At 38.6% G+C, this 24,244-nt stretch overlaps 1 protein-coding gene across 2 annotated transcripts; it reads left to right on the top strand.

Annotated features, from left to right (window-relative positions):
- The first annotated feature begins 2,384 nt into the window (after positions 1-2,384).
- Positions 2,385-22,303, top strand: CLGN (calmegin). Of its 2 annotated transcripts, XM_054295874.1 has the most exons (16): positions 2,385-2,535; positions 6,129-6,299; positions 7,073-7,143; positions 8,902-8,960; positions 10,251-10,392; positions 10,576-10,657; positions 11,391-11,583; positions 13,402-13,591; positions 13,968-14,081; positions 14,637-14,793; positions 15,668-15,883; positions 16,703-16,822; positions 17,000-17,138; positions 18,929-19,009; positions 20,690-20,817; positions 21,300-22,303. In XM_054295874.1, the coding sequence occupies exons 2-16, from the start codon at positions 6,138-6,140 to the stop codon at positions 21,369-21,371; spliced, it is 1,926 nt and encodes a 641-aa protein (XP_054151849.1). In that variant the 5' UTR covers positions 2,385-2,535; positions 6,129-6,137; the 3' UTR covers positions 21,372-22,303. The 2 variants fall into 2 exon arrangements, with proteins under 2 accessions (XP_054151849.1, XP_054151851.1); XM_054295876.1 differs by lacking the exon at positions 18,929-19,009.
- Positions 22,304-24,244: the final 1,941 nt, after the last annotated feature.

The following is a 24,244-nucleotide window of genomic DNA, read 5'->3' as shown; positions in this document are numbered from 1 at the left end:
AAAAAAACCATTTTTGATGTGTCACTTGTTCTGTATTTCTGGAAAACAAGGCTGACTTCAACAAAACAAAACAAAAAGACTGGGACAAAAGATCCAATTCCATGCCCATTTAGTTATTAATGCTCTGTATTAGGAAACAGTTGGGATAAATCTTAGGTCTTTATATGACAAGGTATATGAAAAGAATGTTAGTAATTTCCATAACATATTCTTGAGAAATATGTCATATAGAAACATTAAAAAGATATTATTACAAGCAATTGATAAGGCATTACAGCCTGCCTCAGGGACCAAAGCATAAAGGTGTAAGGAGTTTCACCAGAAATAAAAATACAGGCATTTTTGAAAAATATTCAGGACATGGTGTTCAACTCCATTGAAAACACTGGTCGGTTTTGTAGGGAAATTAGAACTGAAGGAAAAGTTGTCAATATTCATTGCAGGTATTTAAAGTAGTTCACAGGAACAACTTAATGTTATGGAAATTGATCTCGAACTTAATATAAATGTGTTTCAGCCTTAATGTGCCATAAGTTATGTTAAATATTTTTTTCAATAAAAATGACCTACAAATTACCATGTGAATAACTTGAAACTTAAACAAGTATTTTTTGGAAGATTGTATAACTTCTAAGTGAATTGTGCATTGAATTAATTACAGGAAATATGGGTATTATGTGTAACTATATTTTTGTAAAAAGAAAATCTATTTAAATAAAATTTTGGATCCTGGAATTAGATAATCAGCGTGTACTGACATTTCAATTCTTGTCACAAGTTCAAATTCAACATAAATTTGAAAATAAAGGGTAAACCACAGCAGTCTCATTTGAAAAGATTTTGGGAAATGACAATCTACCTTGGACATCTAATGGTCAGAATTCCTTAGCACATGGAGCACGACTGCACCCTCATTCCCCTGCACAGGCATTGCATCCTGACAGCAGGAAATAAACGTAGAATATACTAAAATAATAGATTTTCACAGTAAATTGAGATTTCTCTCTAGTTGTTGAAGGGTATTTTCAAGCTCAAAAGCTTATCAGAATACTTGAAATTGTATTAGGAAATGACTAGACTTTAAAAAATTAAATCAAATTTTCCATTCTGTGCTGCCAGCTTGGTGCTTCATTCCTCGTTTCTGTTTTTATACATTTTACACAACTGTAAATCAGAGAATACCCCTCTCATCACTCTGATGTAAATGAGGTTTTACCTGATGCTGTAAATAATTAAAGCTTCACAAGAACCATTAATTCTCACAACAGCAGAGGTTTCTTGCGCAGTCTGCCGAACCCCAGCTCCACTGTAAAACAAAAGGAACCTCCTAAGGGAAATTCTGGATTTTCACTTTAGAGGCAATAGAGGAAAAGCAAATATTCCAGCCCCGGGAAGTTTACCACAAGGGAGAGCAGTGGAAGAATGTGAAAAATCCATGTATTTTATGATTGGCCTTTTGCAAATATTAAAATGAATGTTACATGTGTTGTGTTAGAAAGGAACGCTGTATTAATTCTCTTAAGTACTGTGGTAAATATAGTTTTAGGTTACAAAAATTGTTAAAATAGAAACGATGCTGTGTAGGATACTTTTTTTAAAGAAAGGACTTGCAGCGAGATAGCAGCAACAGGACACATGAATCTTTCAGAGAAAAAGAATTTATTGCCCTCTTATCAGCAGAAACGAACTTCTTCCCCCCTCGAAGGCGCTGTAAGGATTAGAAGGAAAAAGTTGACAACGACCAGACAGAATCCTGTGTTTGAATGGAATTTATGCATCATGTATGAGATGTATGAATATGCAACAGGCTGTTGTTTTTAAGGGTTAATCCTCTGTTAACGGGGGTCCTTTTTCGGGCTCGTGCTGCCCAGAAAAAGGTACCCGGACGTCCGTAACTCTTTGTACTTATTGTCTCATATTGTCCTAATTCAAATTGCCCAAATTATTATTATTCTAATTGTCAGCGGGCGATTGGCTGAGGCGCCCCTGGCGGGGCGGGCCGGCAGCCGCGATCGAGCCGCGCATTGGCTCTCGCCTCAGCTCGGGCAACTCCGATTGGCGCAGCCCGCTGCCCATCTGCCGCGCCCACACACCCTCCGCGGCCGCTCCGCTGGGACGCGCCGTGCCGCGCGCGCAGCGCCGTGATTGTCCGGCGGGGCGCGGCACGCGCTGCGGCACCTGCTCCCGCAGCCCCGCGAGCGGCAGGGGTGCCGTGCGCGTCGTGCGCGTGCGCGGCCGGGGATGCGCCGGGACCAGCGGTCGGGCCCGGCTCCGGCTCCCGCCGCCGGTAACCGCGGGCCGGATAGCGTCGGGACCGCCGCCGGTAACCGCCGGTAACTGCCCGCCGCGGGCCGGGCAGCGCCGAGACCACTACCGGTAACCGCGGGCCGGAACCGCCGCCGGTGACCACCGGTAACCGCCCGCCGCGGGCCGTGCAGCGCCGGGACCACCGCCGGTAACGGGCCGCCGTGGGAGCAGCGGCGTGGCGGTGCTTGGTAACCAGGCCGGGAAAAGGGCGGCCGGTGGCGGCGGCAGGTGCGTGTGGGGCCCGGGCGCGGGTACGGGGGGTGAGAGTGGCTGCTCCCCTCGGTCCCCGGAGGCGGCCCACGGGAGGCTCCGGGAGCTCGGCCCGTACCGAAGTGGGCGGGAGCAGCGGCATCGCGGCCTTGGTTCTCCCTTGGCGGTGTCCCAGAAAGCCAGCTCGTGTTGGTGCTGACGGCACACCGGGTGGCCGTAGGGTATGTGTTTTCAAACCGGGAAATAAGGTCGGCCTGAAGGGTTTGGTGGAGCTCGCTGTGGCAGCGCAATGCCTGGAGCGCCTGCGGGAGTGCGGCACTGCGGCTGGAGCGCCGCTGAACCCCACATTGGGCATCCGTGCCCGCGCAGGTGCTCAGCATCACAGCTAAAGGGAGCGGGGGACAGTTTCACACCCAATAAAGGAGAAACGTAAAGTTGTGTGAGTGTTCTTGCGTGTGTTTCACGGAGCAGTTACAGCTTATGTCAGGTTTATGCCAATGTAGGAGAATGAGGGAGGAATAAAGCAGCCCGTGGGTACGGGTGGAAGAAGGGGTGTGTGAAAAAATCCTCCACTTTTCATGGCCCTGGATGGAATTGATATTTGCCCTATGAAAAGCCCATGTGTTGATACTGGATGCAGGAGCTTTGGACTTCACAGTGAGAACAGCTGTCTTATTCCCTTTCTGCTTGAGAATCCAGAACTCCCAGAGTTACATGGAACAGGCATGACCGTTTTCCAAGTCCAGAAAAAAGTTAGTAATCTGGAAGATCCTGACCCCTTACTTAGTTCTGCAGCAGATGGAATAATGATGTCACTGACTAATGGCATGTACACAGTGTACTAAACACCATGGTACAGAGGTGCAAAGGTGGACACAACCCAAATCAGATCATTCAGCTGGGAAGGGGCACCAGGAGGTCTCTCCTGACCTGCTGCTCACTACAGCAGCAGCCCTGAGGCTGGTCCAGCTTGCTTGGAGATTTTTTCTGGACTGTCTTGGAAAACCCCAGGGGCAGGGACTGGGCAGCCTGTATCAGTGCTCACCTGTCCTCGTGGGAATAAACATGCTGATACCCAGTCAGACCATGTTTACAGCTTGTGCCTTTGTCTTTTACAAATACTGGTCTGTATCTCAGGAAAAGCAGCTTGTTGCTTTAGGTGCAATATTGTGCTGATGTTGCAGCACTGTTGCTGGTCCCTAGAGCATGCTTTGCCGTAGTACTGCTGGCTTATGCTAATGTGTAGCTGTGCTGTGGTTACCCATGGCAAAAAGTGACAAGTTATACAAAATATATGTTAAAATTAAAGTCTGAACTTAAATACATTGACAAGACTGCTAGTAAAGATGTTTGGTGTTTTGTGAGAGCCACAGGCTCTTCCAATTTGCTTTGTTTTGATAACAGCGAGAATCCTTTTGGCTTATTTGCATTGCCACCTTGAAAATGGAGTAAGAAAAGTTTCTCATAGTCTTCATGTGTTAATTAGGAAAATTCAGTAGGTTTTAAAGATAATTAAATGTGTAGTGTGAAGTTCTGTTTTGAGACCAGAATCTCATTGGCTTAGGTGAAAGATTTATTTTATATGCTAAGACTTTAGTGTGGCAGAGTTCACAAAAGTGAAAGATGTCGTGGGCTGTTAAAACCATGTTTGGCTGGCAGTTGAGTGATAGCTGTGATTGGTCTTGATAACGTATTTCAGCATTTCTGGAATTATTTTAAAAGTATATCAAAAGGTCAAAGGTTAAAATGCACCTTCTCTTCTTGAAGGAAGAGGTAAGAGATCCAATTGAAAGCTGAAGGAAATTAGGGAAGTCCTAGGTAGGATCAGGGAGTAATGATAAGATTCAGTGGGAACCAAGTGAAAGCATCAGAAATTTTGGAAGGGATCTGTTTGGAAAGGTGAGAACTGGTGTGTCCTCTTGGATGCCCGTGTTAGTCCGTGTACGGAGCAGAAGTGAATGGGGCTAATTACAGTAAAGTTACAGCTGTGTAAGTGGAAAGCATTTTGGATCATACACACACACACCTGGATGTACTGGAAGAGAAAGCTGTACCCCTCATGCTGCTTTAGGAGAAGCAGAGATCACGTGCATGACGAGCTAGCAAAGGTGAGGTAAGCAAGTTGTGTGCTGAAAATGCAAGGCTGGTGCTTGGTTAATATTGGACACCTTAGCTAGTAGCTAAGCAGTCCAGAAGGTATTGATGTGGAATTCTTGGAGTGCTTGTCCTAATGTGATGGGTAGGGAACAAGAAAAGGGGGTTGGTAAAACTGATACTCCTCAGACAGAGGTGTTCCAAAATACACTGTAAGATTAAATGTTCACCTCTGATAAACTCAGTTACTTCAGATCTTCAAGGCGAGATTATTTTCAGTTCTAGAACTGCTAAGGAGGTCTATGAACTAACAATATCTCTAGTTTTAACCTAAAGATAAAAAAAAATTCAAATGCAAAACACTAGTAAAATTTGCAGATAACTATTGAAATGTATCACCTGAGGAACCATAGACTCACCATCTTCAAGCAAGGTTGTAAAGTCCCACAAAGAACAGCAGGAATGGTGGATAGTAGTGGGGGAGGAAAAAAAGAATGGTAATATGTTTAATGTAGTTTTGTGGAAAATAGGTGTTAGTCCAAAAAAAAGAGCTTTTGATTATTTCCTAGTATTGCCATGGTACTGGTGTGTGAAACAGTCCTTTATGGTAATCGTGTGGTTTGTGTATGTCCTGGCTCTAGATATAATCAGTGCAGTTAATGTTAAATTAATAGATCATAACAGAAATAAAGCCCTGATACTGTTTGATCTCTATATGTGTTGCTTGATAAAACTTGGAGGTGTTAAAAAATGAATGATGAAGTAATTATTGGTGCAGTTACAGTGTTTGAATTGCTTCCCACATTTGATAAAGCCAGGAAGAAAGAAAGAAAGAGACTCACACTTTGAGTATAAGATAGTATCTGTAATTGCTGGGACATTCAGTGAGTATAAGATAGTATCTATAATTGCTGGGACATTCAGAATTGTAGTGATAAACAATTCAGTCTCTAGGGAGTGATGATGTACCTGAGAGGGTGGCTGCTCTCTCAGGTGCAAAGGTAGTCAGCACCTGAGCTTTTAATATAACCACTAGTGGCTGCAACTAATGCAAGGCTTGACAATGTCTTAAAATAGCAAAATAAACACCAGCCTTTATTTAAGCTTGCTGTGAAAGGGATGTTAGTTATTGCTGCATTATAGAGACTGATTCAATTTAATCACTTGTTCAGATTGTTTATGAATGAGAAAAACAAAAGCAGTCTTGCTTAGTTCTTTAAAAGCATACATATTGCAGTCAGATTCTTGCTAGATTTGGCAAGGTAAAGTAACAGGCTATGAGCACTTCCATAGGGAAAACAGGAGGGGAAAGAGAGTCTGAGTCGGGGCTCAGTAATTAAAAAAACTTTTAAAAAGCAAATTATGACAATATTACAGTGACAACACTTTTTCATAGTTATTTCTCATTATTTTAATGGGGTTTTTCCCTCTTTTAGATAAAGTCTGGGGTAAAATTGAAATAATACTAATAATATAGTTGAAATTATATTTAAAATGTAAAACTTTCAATTCTGCAGATAAGCAAGATGCACTTCCAGTGGGACTGGCTGTGCTTGGGTGTCCTGATAATTAGCTCGGTGACTGCAGGAATGGAAAGTGAAGAAAATCTGGATGCAGATGTTGAAGTGGAGAATTTTGACAAGCAGTCCCAAGAAGCTGATATTGACAGAGATAAATCTTCTCTAGAGGTAAGATTACAAAATTCTCTAGTTCAAGCTGGTTAAATACAAGATGCATAGTTATAACTAGAGCAAGTTAATCTGCATTTGACAGCTGAGTGGGTCTCAGATGTGGCAGTCTGAGCTTTTCACTTGCTATATGTGACATTCAGGGCAAACTGAAAGAATGACTCTCTTATGCCCAAGTGTAAAATCTCCTGCCTGTGGTCAGTAGTCATGAAAAAGGTTTTTCCTCAATCTAGAAACAGAACCTTTTGTTGCAAGTCCTAACATGACACTTGTAAAGAAGTAAATGGAAAGCACCTTGGTCTCACTGAGACTTTGACTTTAGACCAGTTTCTTGACTTCATCAGTCACAGCTGCCTTTTGACACTGTCTTTATTACCAGAAAATCTGTATGCTATTCTTCAAAAGAGATGTAGGCAATAGATGGGAAAACAGAAGAATGAAAAACATACAAAGAGAGAAACAGGGAGGAAGCAGATTTGGTGCAGGTTCAGAAAAATTTTTGGGGTTTTGTTTCACAGAAAATGTAACACAGCTTTAGTTATGAGCTTTGAACAGAGGAAGCAACTTTTAAAGTTCAGAGATATGAAACTGCTCACAGTTGGAGGGATGCACACAAAGAATTGAAATGTGGAGGGAGAGAAGTGGTTTTATGCTGCTAGGTATTTCTAATGAAGAGAATCTGTTGTTCTGCCTGGGTGGATTACTTCTGGAGATAGGAGAGTGTATTTCAATTGTAATTTATGTTGGGATGTGTATCTGTACATGTCTCTTAGGTTGTGTACCAGACTCCAAAGCCAACTGGGGAAGTGTATTTTACAGAAACCTTTGATGAAGGAATGTTGGGGTAAGTTTATGTCTTAAAATTATGAACTTCTACTTTCAGCAGTTTTCACTTACAGTGGCAGCACTTATTTTGTATTCATTTTTCTGCTACTGTCTTTTAAATATTTTTATGGGGATTAGAATTGGGAAGACTATTAAGGCTTGCTCCAAATACATCATAATGTTAAGCTGGACACTTAACATTTCAGATATATTACTCTCCTGTGTGTGTTTTAAGGAGGCTTTTAATAAACTCTGGATTTGTGGACATTGAGAAAAATAATCTAAAGATTGAGCCAGTTGGGTTTAACTAGCTGCGGGGGTGAAGTGCCATTGCACTTCAGTAGCAAACACTTTCTTTCCACATGATCTTAGGTATGTGTCAGTTCTAAATGTTAACTGCAAAAGCAGCACCTGTGATGACAGAAAAAAATATTAGATAGAAGAGGTGATAATGGTTGTTAAAAAAACCAAATAAACCACTGAAATCCTTGACTAACAGATGGAAAGATTTAACTGGGGTACTTGAATGATATCATTCATCCAAATTTCTAGGTTTTTTGAGAACTGTTCAAAGATTAATTTGTCTTCCTACTAAATCTAATGTTCAAAGTTTTAGCTACAATGCTTGGGATTTTTTGGTCTAGCTTTGCATAATTTACGTAAGACTAAGGAGTATGAAAGAAGGATTTATGAGAAAGTAAGCAGCATGCTGCCTTTCTTCCCTGAAGTGTGGAAAAGAATTATATATAAATGGACTAGGTAAGAATAGAGTAGCTTTTCTGAGAATGGGCCTTGAAAATTTTTTCACATGACTTGTAGAGATGTTTTATTCCTCACTGGTCTCTCTCCTGGTAGGCTGAGGATCTAGTGTGCTATTTATACTGTGAAGCTTTTCCAGCATCTTTGTTAACAGTGAACAAATGTGACTGCAGTTCAAGCAGAAAAGAGAAAGTATTCATCCCTGGATCACTCCATGCAGAGGAGAGTTCAGAAAGAATGCAGACAGTTCTTTCCAGAATGAATTATTAGACTGTATTCTTGTGGCTGATACAATAAAGAGTTGAGCAGTGCTGTTGGCTGTAGATATTCCTGTGCATGGCTCCAGACAGAACTGCTGTGTGTCCAGATGAGGGGGGACTGGCCTTTCCTTTTTTCCCTTTCCAGAGGAGCACTTTGTGAGGAGACTGTGCCTATCTTGTGATAATACCCTGAATGAGATGGCCAAGTCTGCCTTGCTCACAGAATGGAGATCAGGCTGTGTTTGCCCTGCTGGATCTCCTGTGTGCAGTACCCTTGGAATCTTGCACTTGACCCTCTTGTCCTCTGCTCTGTGTGTGTACTGCTACTGTCAGATAAAGTTAAGATTCATTTGGCTGAGTTCTTTTTCTTTTCTATTGAGAGGTATTATTTCCTCTGTTGAAGGTATTATACTTGAAACTTGCTGTTTTCAGTGATTTTTTACGTTAAATGCATATTACATTCTGAACTTGTATATAAAACTGAAGTTTATTCAGAATTAAATAATTCAGGAATTTAATTACTTTAGACTTTTAATTGTCTATTCATTTACATTTTTAGGAAGTATTTTGAAATGCTGTATTAGACTACTCTCCTTTAATTTTTCTTTGCATGTTCTTAGAGCTACATGCAGTTCCACGATGCTGACTCAAAATCAGTATTACAGGTTCACAGCCTAGAAACAAAAGCTATTTTTCCTTTGTTTGTTAAATAATACAGCTTTGCCTAGATAGATCAATGACCAGTACAATTTTTTTAGGTGGGTGTTGTCTGTAACTCTGAAAGAAGACGTGGATGATAATGTTGCTAAATATGATGGTAAGCAAATTTATTGTTTGCCTCCACTGTGTAGTTTATGATGTTCTGTTTCTTTTTTGCTTGAAATAAATATTTCTTTGAGAAATAGCACAGAGCTTGTCTTTGAATGTCTAGATGGCAAAAGTCAAAAATGTTAGTTTGTATAATGACTGTTATCCTGAAACTGTGAAATGTTGCTCAGTGGGTTATTTAGTGTGAAGATAACTTTTTTTGTCATTCCAACAATGTATTGCCATGGATGATACCAGAATAACATTGGGAAACTGAATATTTAATCCTGTTTGTTTATGAGTATAGTTTCTTTAGAACCGTCTTCTCTGAAACCCTGTGAGAGAGATTTATCACTTCAATTTCAGTTGTTAAATAGTTTTCTGAAGCACTGTGTTCCATTTTGCTCCATCTGTCCTGCTGCTGATCCACGGATTGGTCTCTTGGTATAGCCTCTGAAAATTAAAACAGCATATTTTTTTAAATACTTTTCCAGATTGCCTGTGCTTGAATGTAGGGCTCTTCAGTGGTTCTTGTACAATTTAGTCTTAGAGTAGCCAAAACTAAATTTGGAGAGCAGTAATGGAAACAGTGTACTGATGGTTTAATCATTGCAGTTTGCACGTGTGATTTCCTAGTCTAGAATTGGCTGCTTAAGCATTCTTCAAAATTACAGTGGATTGTTGTGCTGTATTCTTTCCTGGAAAAAACCCCCGTGGATCTTGTCCTGTTAGTCTCTGAGAAAATGTAACTGCCCTTTTAGAAGAAATCTTGTTCTTTGGATATTGGGCATGTGTGCATTTATCCCAAACTTGGAGAATGTATAAATATAAAATCTTCTATTTTCAAAGCTGTAAGCTTGTTTTGGACCAAACCTGGTAATTCCTGGAAAGACTTTGGGGAGGAGGAGGGAACTTCATCTACCCTGTGATTAGAATTGACTCAAGAGATTTTAATTTTATGTAAGCAGAAAAAAGTAATGATGCAGGTCTTTAGCTTTACACAGTGCTCTGTGACTCATGTTTTTTGTGTGATGATGGTAGAAGTAAATTTAAAATCTGGAGAAATACTTTGTTCCTCTGGCCATTGTAGGATACCACAACCTAAAGATACAGATCTACAGGAATAAAGTTTACTTAAATTTGAGAACAAAAAGAAAAAACATCTTTGACATCAGATGCCAACATTTCTGCCCTATTTTGGCAGCTAGGCTTTATTTGTTTCTAACCCTTTACTTTCAGCAAGGCTGATTTCTGTGTTCACACTGCATTTTTTCAAAGACTTTGTGCATGTATGTTTTAGGAAGATGGGAAGTAGAAGAGCTGAAGGAAAATGCAATGCCTGGAGACAAAGGATTAGTGTTAAAATCAGTGGCAAAGTATCATGCAATATCAGCAATGCTGACAAAAACATTCGTTTTTGATGATAAACCTTTGATTGTTCAGTAAGTATTCCTTCTCTTTTTTTATGTTTATTAGTAATTTAAAGCATTTTGCTAGCATAGAAGTGTTTTGACAGTAGGTACTAATGTGCAGTTTGAATATATTCATAATTAGAACTGCAGATTAGCAGTTAATTGATATTTTTCTGCTACTCAGAATGTTTTTCTCACTTTCTCTTTGCTCAGATATGAAGTGAATTTTCAAAAAGGCATTGACTGTGGTGGTGCATATATTAAACTTCTCTCCAGTAGCAATGACTTGAATCTGGTATGTCCTCTTGTTTAATATTTGCTATCAGTTGTTCATTTGAGGGACAGCTTGGCTCTGCATGGCTGGTGTCTGATATGCAGGACAGAGGACTTTTGTGTACATTTAGTATGACTTTCAGAAATAATAGAAGCCAGAGGATCTTAACTCATAACTTGTGAAACAATTTTACTGATCAGCACATGCATATTACTGTGTATTCCAAATACAGAGAACGTAGATAGTTTAAAGATACTGTGACATAACTGTGTATTGCAGCATACTCTGAAGGAGAATAACTATATCTGATATTTTCAGGGTTGTTTGTTGCTGTTACTTAATGTGGAGAGAAAAAGGTAGCTATAAAACACCGGGTATTAATATCCTGGAGTTATCTTTATTGGAAAAGAAAATTGTTATGAAGAACAGTAACTAGTTCCCTTCCATCTTTTAGTGTAGTGTTTGTAGAGGGAAAGAGATACTTGGGTGCTTTGATTTGTAACAGGTATTCCTACTTAAGGATAAAGTGTAAATATATAAATGTATTCATCTTCCTTGAAGAGGCTGAGAGTTAGTGCATTCCCTGGAAACAGAGAACTCCAGAGGGCTTGAATTCCTTTCATGATTTACCCTACCACTTTTCATTTACCTTTTACAGATAGGTAACTATGCTCTGCACCAAGACAAAGAAGTACCAAAAATGACATAATAAAGTGTCCAGTGTATCACATGCTCAGCTTTCTTGCTTCTACAGGAATACTTTTTTGACAAAACACCTTACACAATTATGTTTGGACCAGATAAATGTGGAGAGGATTACAAACTACACTTTATCTTCAGACATAAGAATCCTAAAACTGGAGAATATGATGAAAAACATGCTGAACGTCCTGATGTAGACCTAAAAAAATTCTATCTGGACAAGAAGACACATCTGTATACTCTTGGTATTGTTCAATTCTTAAAAATGGAATTCCAATTCTTATGTTGGAAAGGAGAGATTAAAAATGTGGTTTTGTCTGCTGAAGCTTTGTAATTGAGTCTTTGTTTATAATAGCTTGTTAATTCTGAGTGCTGGTTGTTTAATGATTTGGGTTAAATGGTTTAATGACAGGGCTTAACTGCAGGACATAAAGTAGCTTTCAGATGCTACTGCTTAATATCCAGTTACAGGACAAACTTACCAGCCCTGACTAGCCTTTACTGATAAATGCTTTCAGCAATTATTATATTTACTGGGATAATATAGTAGAATGTACAAGTGCCCAATATTCTGGGAAGGTGTCAGAGTTCAGGGGAGTTCAGTTCAATCTGTAGCTTGCCACACATCACTCTTTTCCCCATGTTAGGAGTTCTCACAAGCCCTGCACCTGAAGCAGTGTGCACACACAGGTCAGCACAGACTCTGCAGTGAGTAAGTGTGGGCTGGTTGTAATTCATGTGACAGCTCTTGTACCAGTGAGCTGTACAGAGAAATAAAAGTTAGGTTTTTTCCCTTTTTCTAACTTCTGAGGAAGAACAGCAGTCAATGGGCTAACCTATGGCATGCTGCAACCCCAGCCAAATTGACTGTACTTAGGAGCTTCCACTGAGGAGTAATAACAGAAGGCATGTTCAAGTGCTGTGCCATAGGAAAATAATTCAGTGGTTTCTAAGATGGATTGCTGTAGTATGCCACAGCAAACTTACACTTTTAGATAGTCTTATTTTCTTGAAGAATCTCATAATAAAGGAATGCATGCATTCCTGTATTTGGATTGTTTGTTAGAAATTATGAATCAAGGTACTTAAACTTGAATTGCATTTATTCTGTTATACTTGGTCAAACAGACTTCATAGAGCTGTGTGATTCCAATGCATTTATGTGACTGATAACAGGAGTTTAAAGATTAGTTCTTTGTGTTTTATCTAAAGGTGATACGGGGTTTTCATTTTTGCATTTATGGATATTTTAATGCTGTTGAAAATTTCAGGGTGGAAGGCCATCATTAGATATTATCAAACTGTTACAAGACTGTTACTGTGGTTTTCTTAACCTGTGTTTAGAAAACTGTCATAAAAGTAGAATAATAATTACTTAGTAATCTTCATTCTGTTAAATGGCCAGTTGAATCTGCTGTTAGACCAGTGAGCACACTTATAAGTGCTTATTAGAAATAGATCTGGATGCATGTGGGTACCAAGTCTGGCAGTGCTCAGTTCTTACCTTGGCTTCTCAGTTACTCACACTTGCTAACATCCAGGGAATTCTCTTCAAATGTGTGAGCTCTTGCAGTGTGGCATTTGAGGAAAATGGCTTAGAGAGGTTAGAACCTGATAGAAAGTGCTGTTTTATCCTTCTGCTATGGTACTGGTACAGTTCTTGTGTTCCCATGCTTTCGAGTGTGAGATTATAATTTAGTAGCAGAGATGCCTTTTGGGACAGAGACTCTTTTTTCACTGTCTGTGCTTTTGAAGAAAACCACAGAATTTTGCCCAAGTTGGTAGGTTTTTGAAAAATCTCTTAGAATATGTTTGGACGTGTTTCAGCAATTGAATTTTCTTCAAATTTAATCTTTGTGGGCCTGATGCTGGTCATACATCCCCTCAAGGGCAATGTTTTGTGTCCAGATCCAGTGCCTGAGTGAGGAGTCTGTCTCCTCTGCTAGTGAGGATCCTGTTTGCTCTTATTTGACTAAGTCTGTGCTTATTCTATAGTTTTGTTAAATATATTTGTAAAATTGAATGGCTACCTTATTTCTTCAATATAAATTTCTTCAATTTAGTGCTAAAACCAGATGATACATTTGAAATATTAATCGACCAAACAGTTGTCAGTAAAGGAAGTCTTCTTGAGAATATGATTCCTCCAGTAAATCCTTCCAAAGAAATAGAGGATCCTAATGATAAGAAGCCTGATGATTGGGATGAGAGACCAAAAATACCTGATCCAAATGCTGTCAAACCCGATGACTGGTAAGGAGAACATTCTAAATTTTACAATGTCTTTTACATACAGGTTGTTTACTTGAAAGATTTGACTGGTTTTATTTTGGGGTTTGCTAATGACAGTTGGAATACGTTTCACTAAAAGCACTGAAGTTTGAAAATGTATTTGAGGTGGGCATAAGGAAACAAATAAAATCATTATGTGCTGATTTGTTATAGAACAATGTAAATATAATCCAGATATTTATAAGCAGATAATTATATGGCTAATGCTCATGATCAGCAAGTCTAATTCTGTCGTGTTTTTGGAAATCATCTCTTTCATGCCAGTTGTAGTCCTCTGAACAGAGCACTGGTGCAAAGTCAGGCTGCTGTATTTTCTAACAAAAGTCTGTAATTGAAGGGATGAAGATGAACCTGCAAAAATAGAAGATCCTGATGCTGTTAAGCCTGAGGGGTGGCTTGATGATGAACCACAGTATGTTCCAGACCCTAATGCAAAGAAACCAAAGGACTGGTAAGTGTAGATTGCTAATGTGTTTTGCAGATAAGACTGTTCTCTGTGGCAGATTATTAGTTGTGGAAGTGAGTCCAGATTTCATTGTCTTTTGAGGTAGTACTGTGGAATGCGTAAGGTATGGCCAAATATTTGTTGGTGTGGGGACTGCTTCTATAAAAACATGAACTTGTCATTGCCTTTGTTTTCTGAAGATACATAAGTAAAAACAGAATATGAAGGTCCCCTTTGAAAGAATTTGCTACAGTTTAAGTTGATAACTTGAAATCATAATGTAAGTCTCAAAGGGATCTCTAAGCATCCTGGGCAGAGGATGCTTAGAGGCAGGAATGCAATTGAAGTCAGTCATGCTGTGGTATATATGAACATGTATGGCCTTTAAGTAAAAAGGTGTAGCACTCCTTTAAAAAAGTGTTTATGCTGTTGGGTAAAGTTGTTTGAGCTGGTCAGAGTTCTGGGGTTGTTGCAACAATACACATAGACCCTAACTTCAGACTGCCAGTATTTGACACCTGGCTGATCTTGAAGCAGTTGTTGGTCATTTTTTCTCTCTAGGGATGAAGAAATGGATGGGGAGTGGGAAGCCCCCCAGATCCCTAATGCAAAATGTGAGACTGCACCTGGCTGTGGAGAGTGGGTGCGTCCCATGAAGAACAACCCAAAGTACAAAGGAAAATGGAGAGCACCTATGATAGATAATCCTAACTATCAGGTAATAGTCAAATTGTTGGGCATGGCTAAAAGATACAGGCAGCAGAGCAAGCAAGTCAAAGCAGTATATTTACTTAGGCTTTTCTGCAGTGTATTTATATTTTACAATGAGTCTGAAAACCCTCACTAATTTGAGAATTTTTTGCTTTTAATTTGCCTTTTTTTTTTCCTTGAAGTATACTGGCAAACAGTAATGCTTCTTGTATTAAAACAATTTAGCTGTTTAAAGTTGCCATTTGTACAATTTTCATTGGTACCATTTATTTAGTATGGTCTTCAGAATTGTATTCTGAATTACATTAGGCTTTTAAATGTCAGTTTGTTGAATTAGTCTCTTTTTTTAATATTAACAAATGAAGCCTTTCAGCAAGCAAAATGCCTTAGTAGTTCAATTTTAGAGGAAGCTTCAATTTTGGATAATTAAAGTCCTGTCCTCCCCTCCAAATATAAGAGGTAATCAGCTGGATATTAGAGAGAGTTACTTTGTATTAGTTATGGGAGTACTTGAAATTGATGTCTCAGAGGGTAAGATCCTAAGCAGGTTTGCAAACAGAATTTGGCTCTAATTTGCACAGGTACCATAAGGCTGAATTTTCCTTTGCTAAAATTTTCTCTAACACTTCTGGTAAGAGACAGTTATTACTGTAATCTCTACAGTAAAAAAGAAAATAATTGCTTAGGAGGTCTGCCCTAAAACATGAAAATCGAGACCCATTTGCCAAAATCCTACAGGCTATTTCCAGTTCTGTTTTAGATAGATTAAACTCTACTGCTTGTCTTTTTAAAGAAAAGTTGTTATTATTTTGAAGTCCCTTTCAGAAGCTGTTCTTTTGGTGAGCTGTAGGTAATGTGATTGTGTTTGTTTCCATTAACAGGGAATCTGGAGCCCTCGGAAAATACCAAACCCAGACTACTTTGAAGATCTTCACCCATTCAAAATGACTGCTGTCAGTGCTATTGGTCTAGAACTCTGGTCTATGACATCTGATATCTACTTTGATAACTTCATCATCTGTTCAGAGAAAGAAGTGGCAGATCGCTGGGCAGCAGATAGCTGGGGCTTGAAGAAATTGGTAGCAAGTGCTAATGAGGTATAAACTTTGCTATGTTCTTGATAATAGAAAGTAGTAAGGAAGCTGTGCTGTTGGAAGAATTTTCTGTCCATGCTAACATTAATTTGTCTGCAATCAATTATTTTGCTGAGTAACTGATAGCTTTTCTGTCTTGTAGTTTGGCTTTTTACCTTTCCCAAATGAATATTTTCTTGAGGTTAAAAGGGTACTGCATTTTACTTAAACACCTAGTAAGAAATTGACTTCCTCTTAGTTTATGTGTGAGCCTGGATCCGTACCTGTACACACAATGGCAAAAAAAATTTCTTTGAGTGCCCTTGTTCCACTGTGCCTCTCAAACTTCCTTAGTGCTGATGTACCTCTTACAGAGATGCACCAGGCACTTGCCTGAGAGTCTCTACTCTCTAAGTCAGAGCTGTACTGGGAGGACAGTTTACTCCCTGAATAATTGGCTGTCAAAGGAGAGAAGGTGATGGTACAAGTGGAGCCAGCATTGCTCCTCAGGAACTGCTGCCCTCAGGCTCTTGATGCTTTGGGAGCTTTCAGCTGAGTTGGTACAGTGTGCAGGTATTGCTTTACAAAGCTGAGTTGTGGCTGGTCTGGTGTGTTTGGAGTTCTACATCTGTTCCTCCTTACTCAACACACGCCGCTTATTTGCAATTGGTAAATTTGTTGCTTTACCAGTACTGAAATGCATTATTGCTGTAGTCATTAAAAAGCAAAGGTAAAGAAGGGTTTTGGACAATATAAATGTATACAGTACACTTCATAAACGTATTTAAGTGTAGAGAGGGATATAAATACAATTCTTTTAATTTTATTTTTTTTTTAACACAGCCTGGTATGTTTAGTCAGTTGGTGACTGCTGCAGAAGAACACCCATGGCTCTGGGTTCTTTACATCTTGACTTTAGCTCTCCCTGTTGGTCTATCTGTGTTGTTCTGCTGGCCAGGAAAGGTTAGTGAAATTTACTATGTTTTTATTTGGTTTTCTTCTTAGTACTTTATTTGGAAACTCTTGAGCATCTGTGCAACAATGTGCCCTTTTAATATGCCATTGGTATTACTTAGCTTACAGTGCCTGTTTAATTCTTAACTGGAGTTGAAATATAAATAGATTTTTCATTTGTTGTAGAAATCAGATGAATATATTGACTTCAAGAAGCCTGATGTATCTAAGCAAATTACAAAGGGAAAACTAAAAGAAGTGACAGAGGATTTTGAAGATGATGAACTAGAGGAGGAAAAAGAAAATGAAGATACTGATGAAGATGGTAAGATGAGTGAGAGTGTGTCAGCTTGCAGTTTGGTTAAAGACATGAATAGAACCAGTTCATGGATTGCATTGCCAATAATTACAACCTGTTTTCTTAGACTATGTGAAATGTGCCTTGCTTTGAGCCTTTTTTTGTCTTTGGTAACTTCCAGTGAGTGGCATCCTGTGGCTAATAGGTCTGATAAATATAAGCAGAAAGTAAGGCTCTACTCAGCATTTCTGCACTTTCAAGAAATAAACATGCTTCCAACACAATTTTTTTTATGTTTGTAGACTGTGACACATGTTGTCCCTTCTAAATATTTCAAAATATTTCATATATTAAACAGATTTTAATTATTCAGATATAAGTACCTGAAGTAGTTAAAGTCACTTTATTCTTTAAAATGTGTCTGGAATAGCTTGAAGTCTTCTAACATAAATCTGCTTACACCTCTCTGGGAGGGTTATACTTGAAAATACAGTAGGCTTGAAATTCTGAAGCCTGCAGCTTCCTTTATATTGCTTTTTAGCAACCTATTGCACACCTGCAGAGGTGTGTCCTGCTGCCCAGGGAGAAATGAATGACTCAGTAGGTTGAGCTGTACTCCAGCATCCAAGAATAAAACCATCCCATGTTACTGTATCAAAGATACTGGCTGCTACTCAGCTGTAGCTTCGAGGTGCTGTTAGCATTTCCCTGTGTCTATATAAAGAATAAAAATCAAACTCCTGACTTCCAATGCATTATCTTCACTTTGATGAGAAAAATTTTAGCTTCAGAATTCTGTAGGATTCTGCCTGTTATTTCAGTCTTCCTTGGTGAGAACAAAGTAAGTGACAAGGGACAAGCACGAATGAAGACATGGCAGACATTCATGTTGTGGTGGGTCTTTGTCTTGGTGCTGCCATCACTTTGTGTTACTGACTGAAATTGGTGGGTTTGTCTGTCTTTGCACCATGTTCCATGAGCGTGGATGGCTTGTGTCTGTGCAGAAGGCATCACTCAGCAGCAGCAGTTCCCATGCCATCACTGACACAATTGAGTACATACTTGCACACCAAACTCAGTCCATTTGCCTTGGAGAGCCTTACCCAGGCACTTCATTATTCTGGTTATGCTCCATACACTCTTTACTTTAGCCTAAATTGTAGGTGTGTGATTTCAGTGCTGTATCTTCCTAATTTTCCTTTTGATCTTACTCTACTCAGCCTGTTCTTTGCTCCTGAATCACAGACTCTGTTTTATTCTACCCAGTCTTGATGCAAATCATAGTTTGTACATAATATGCTGCAGTTGCAAGGCTGCCATTCCTCAGTTCCAATATTCAGTTACTTGATTTAATTACAACACATCACTTAATAAATAATACCCTAAAATGTGTGTTTCAATGTTAGAAATAAGGCCCGGGCAATTGTAGAGGAACACTGTTCAGCTCCTACAGCTTTCTTAAATTGTACTTGGAATAGCTGTTCATTGTGGTGCAAAGGTAGGTTCTATTTTAGACTGTTACTTTTAGTTACTAAAGAGAACACAGAGTAAAACTAACCTAGCATGCTTTTGTATGACTAATCCAGGGTTTTCAAATAAATTCTAGGCTTCAGCGGGAAGGATTACACTTTGCTGTCATATGTCTCCATTGTTTCTTGCTTTAAGAAGAATTGCTTAGCTTCCCTCAGCTTCCTGCCACCTTTTACATTTGCAAGTTGAAATCTTCCCTTTTTTTCTATTGCTCTTTTGCCTCTTTGTGTCAGAAAGCATTAGAGAAATTGTCCTTTGCCTCCTTTTCCTCATTCTTTTTGCTACAGAGAGAAGAGAAATGGAGGAGACAAAAAGAGAACTTATAAAGGATAACACAGAGAAGATGGAAAGGGAGGCTTCTGTTTCAGGTACTGGGAAAGGGAAGCAATTTGGGCCAGGACTTAGAAGTGGGTCTCTCCTATCTGTTTTCTTCCCTCTGCTTCCTTGTTGATGGTAGATCTTCAGTCTGGCAGATGCCAGCTTCCATCAGGTCCAGATGCAAGTTTCCTCTGAGATTTTTCTCTATGGTGTCCATAGTCATAAATATTTTCTACTAGTACCTTTGTCTCCTTATGGTTTTTACGATTTTTAATTATTTTGTTCCTTCATAGTCATTACCTCCTCCTTTGATTTTTTTGGAGTTGAAGGCAGTGGGGTTTTGAGCTGTGGAATACTGAGTGACTCAAAATCCACATTGTATCTTGGGACCATTTAAAAAAGAAAAAGGAAGTGCAGCACAACAGCAAATTTTAGAAACACTTGACAATTTCTTTAACACCAGTGACAATGAGTTGCTGGCAGAGTACTTCTTGAAGGCCATTGTCCATGGGCTTTACTGCTTTATTTTGTTCTGTGTTAATTTTTGTGGCATTGCCTGTTTGTCTGCTTTGTCTCCTTGCTTTCTTTGACCTGTATAAAGACATTGCAGGAAGTAAAAATTGTTGCCACAGAATGGAATTTCAGGGGCAGTCTGAACCTTATTTGTCAAGTTCTACATTTCTTTATATGAAATAATGCTTCAATTACTATTATGGTTAAATTTAAAATAATAATTTTAAATAGTATATTTTTCCACTGGTGGGTTCTATAGCTTCTGATATCTGAAGTACTTTTTTGGGAGGGTTTTTTCACTTCTGTTGAAATTTGTACTTGTGGGAGGAGCTGGATTTGCATAATTTATCATTTCCAGTCTCTTTATTAGAATATGACCAAAGGCTTTGTGAATTTCTGCCAAGCTCTTCTATTAAGGGCTTATTTTTAGGACTGAGATCTTTGTCTGCATATCATAAACATGATCTTCATTATTTGGTCATACTTCTCCTTTTGATAATAGAAAGAGAGACATAGTACACATGAACCAGGTATACTGACATATGGCAAAACTGACTTCTTAGTTCATACCAATTAGTGAAGCTCTGGCTCAATTTACAGCTATATTGCAGACAGAGTTCTTGGGACTTTTCAGTACAAAGATTCGACTTCCTCAATTTGAGACAGAAGTCTCAAATATTTTAACAAATTAGGTATTTCTAGATTTTCATTACCAAGAATCAGGAGAGTCATGTCTGATATCTGACTACATTCTTAATTTGTCTGGATACTTTTGTTTCAGTTTAACTCAGATGCAACAGTAAGAATTTGGTGTGTGTACAGATTTTTGGTATTTGTTTTTGGTTTTCCCCTATTTTTTTCACATATAAGCAATGCTTATGAGACATAGGTGTGACCTGACAAGGACAGAATTGAGCACTACTTCCCTGCTGTTTTTAAATAAGCCACTGGCAGACTGTTAAGTTGCAAAATGCCAACGAATATCCTTTCTGTCAGATTTAAGATTTGTAAAAGTGGTTGTTAAATCTGGCAGTTATCAATTTCTGCTAATTCATGAGAATTCTACTCTGCATCCCAGAGATGTTTTTATGGGTTATTCTAAACAAGCAGTTCATTCTAGGACTGAAATTGGCTTATTTTCTTTACTAGTGTGCCTAGATGTAGTGTATCATAGTAATGTAGTTCTGTTTATGAAGTAAAATTAAGTTCTTCTACAGAAGGTGAAGGTGGTGAAGATATTTATGATGATGAAGAAGAAAATGGAGTTCCCGATGAAGAAGAAAATGAAGTTCCAGATGGAAGTCAAGAAGGTGATAGGTCAAATAAATCTGATTCAGAAGATGAGGTAAGTTTGCATTTTTCCCTGCTTTCTCCCTGCAATTGTCTGACATCGTACTTCCCATCGCTTTCAAACTGGGAACACCACATCTGATTTAAGCACAGTAGCTCTATTTGTAGCTCTCCAAAGGGAACAGTTAAAACGTTTTAAATGCATCTTAGTTCAGAAGCAGAAATAGCATTAGCAAACAGTCCTCTTTAAGGAGTTGGTAAAATTTAAAAGTTACGGCTTTTAAACCAGCAAAGGCACAGGCAGAACCAAATTTCTGACATCAGTTTACAGCTCTCTTTTCTGAATATAGACATGAAAAGTCTTCTACCCTCTTTATTAATCATGACATTAGTAGTGTGGAAGAAATGTCCCATCACTTAAGTGCTGCATTTAGTGATAAAAGGACTGGGGAATTCAGGAAGAGGAGTAGCACAGTGTGCCAGTTTCAATAATTACAATAAGTTTGAACTGTTAATGCTGAATGTATTTTTTTCCAGAAGGAAGCTGATGAAGGCATGGGAGATCGCCCGCTGAAATCAGTGCGCAAAAGAAGAGTACGCAAGGACTGAGTTATTTCCAGCTGCTGTTTGCAGGTCTAGAGACAGTGACGGTAACTTTGGGTGTGCCACCTCAGTGGGCCTGGCAAATTCTTAGCTCCTGAGGAAAGGAGGGCTCATTGCTCTATAACCTCCTGTTTTAATTCTCTGGCCTCGTTAACCATCCCAAAGTTCCTCAATTCCCCTTTTTTAAGGATAAACGCTATCTGTGAAGAGTTAGCTGGTATTTCAAATTCAAAATAAAAGGGAAATTACAAGCTGACCAACTGATTTTTAGGTGAAGATTCTTAAGATTTGAAGTTTCTTAGAAATTAGTATTAGTTGGAGATAAACTTACTCTAAATATTTTTTTAAATAAATGCATTATAATACTTTTGTAGCTCTAGCACAAAAGAAGCCGTTTACAGTTTTCAGCTTAAAGAAGATGGTAGTATAGATGTAGCATCTATAGCAGTTCACATTGCTATGAGAAAAGGTATTATTTTCTGTGCAGAACTAAGTGCAATAATTGTTTTTGTATGATGATTTTGTGCTAGGGACGATTTTTATTGTAAATTATTTATTTTAGTTGATCTTGTTACATGGGTGGTCACCTGTTCACTTTAGGCATTGGTTGCAGTAATTTATTTTCAAGATATATTTTAAAATAGAATACAAGTGGTAATTGATGTGGTTTGTTTTACTCTTGAATGCAGGTATCAAATCTGCAGGTCATATACAGATGATTTTTTCAAACTTTTATAGTTCTCATGTTCCAAACCAGAGTGGTATAACCTGTTTATAGAATACTTGCTACGTGTATATTGTCACCTAAAATATTTATTAATTCTTGCTTAATATAAAATTTATTAATATAGATAAGAATTTTTGATGGATTAAGTTTTTTACGATGTGAGTAACTTGGGTATTCTCATAGTTTAAATAAACTGCTTATTGTAAAGAAACATTGTTTCATTGAAGTTCAGCTGTATATTAAACAATAAAATTTCAGTCACCAGAAACCTCTTGCTGCTTGGCAGCTGCCTGTAGTAGTGGTAGAATGTGTAAATGCTAGCAAAAGTATCATACATTACAAAGTAGAAATACACTAATTCATAAGTAATCTAACAGATTTTCTTGTGCCTGTCATAAAATTTGTCTGCTTTAAAAAGAAGTATTTTTCACAGCAGATTCCACAGAAGTCTGTAAGAAATGAATTATTGCCTAACTCTGATGAAGAAGGAAGTGTCCTCAAGTGCTTGTTTTGAAGTGTTCAAAAGTTAATGATATTTGACTTCTATTTGGTGTGAATTACATGGAAATGTCTCTAGGTTTTTGTTTAATTTTGGGCTTTTTGTGTCTTCTTTAAGTTTATTGCCGTTCCCACCTCTTTATTTAGGGCCTCTGTGCAAAAGGTAAGAAGTGGAAGACTCCAGGTCACTCCTCAGCAATAGACAGAATCTCTTAGCAGTGTAGTACCCTGCTGACACCTTTTACATGAATTATGTCTGAGTTTGATAGAAGTCCTTTGGAATTGTTGCAGCATTTGGGTGTCCTGGGGGGCTGGTTTGTTTGTTTTCTTAGGGGTTTTGGAGGGTTTTTTTCTCTGATAAGTGATAAGTTACTGTCATTTCTTTGATGTGATTTAGTTAGTCCAGGGATTGGCCACCCCATGGGGGATTCTCGTCTTCCTTTAGGGTTCTGAATTTAAAGTTCCCATAAAGTCTTGACTGACACCCCATGAGCTTTGATCACCTAGAATCTAGAGATAGCATACATCCTTCTGCACATGAGCTGACTTGGATCTAGATTTATGCTGGTAATTAGAGCAGAAATACCAGAGATGTTGAGGATTTAAGGCTGTGAGGTGGAAAGCCAAGCAAAAGGGCAACCCCTGTCCATTGACACAATACAACAGTGAGATTTCACACACTTCCTGTGCACTGTCCATTTTTATCTGAACAGGTATTTCAGGAAACATGGTTCATCTTGCTGTCATGGTCGCTTGAAAGATCTTAAAATTTCAAAAACTAATGATTTTCAGTTCCAGCATGCCTTGCTATTAAAACTGTCAGTCATCTTTGGACCTCTGTAAGTAGCAAGACCTCTAGAGGCTGCACTCCCTGTGACTCTGCTGTAGCTTGGTAAAAGAGCTCTTACTGAGGATGCCAGATCCCAGACTGAACACCTGATATGCAGGGAAGGCCAAGTAGGACTGAGGCCCTTTTATTAATTCCAGTTGAAGCTACTCTTCAGTTGGCATCTACATTGATGAAGTAATAATTCTGGGTTCTGTCTAATGTAAAGCTCACTAAAAGTGTAGGACAAAGTAACATTTCTAACTTGGCTTAGCAGTCTCCTCTTGCTGAAACATGGAGAAGTGCAAGTTTGAACTTTTTTACAACAGTGGATGCAGTCTACCAATCCTTTTACTTTAATAAGAACAGAAAAGTAGACAAATTTAAGACTGATGGCTGAAAATAGCAAGGGAGTCAGGAACTGAAGCTTTGTTAAAACCACATTCATTAACTCAGGTTTAATATCAAATACATCTGGTTTTTCAGACAATTCAGCTGTGTCAAAACCTTTAAGATTACTAACCCTACTGCTTTTTCACCTTTTGACTACAGATATTTATGAGAAGTTTTAGGGTTTACAAATGTTAAACCAAACTAATTGAGACAAATTAAAAGTTTTTATTTGGTGTAAAGTCAGAAATACAACATCTTTAAAATGTTCATAAATTAAATGAAGGCCACAGTAGTGGGATGTCAAATGGCATGGAGATGAAATAACTGCTGTATACACACTGATGGGTAAAATACCACTATCCAATGTACAATACAAACCATGATTTGAAAATTACCTTATTCTGGAATTGCTGCAGCCTAACAAGCGCATGCTGT

This window comes from Melozone crissalis, unplaced genomic scaffold (assembly GCF_028551555.1).
Source record: "Melozone crissalis strain CALT ecotype California unplaced genomic scaffold, PUWL_Pcris_2 ptg000006l_1, whole genome shotgun sequence".
NCBI lineage: Eukaryota > Metazoa > Chordata > Aves > Passeriformes > Passerellidae > Melozone > Melozone crissalis.
The sequence above is the reverse complement of the archived record's forward strand: the minus strand, read 5'-3'. Positions and strand labels throughout refer to the sequence as shown.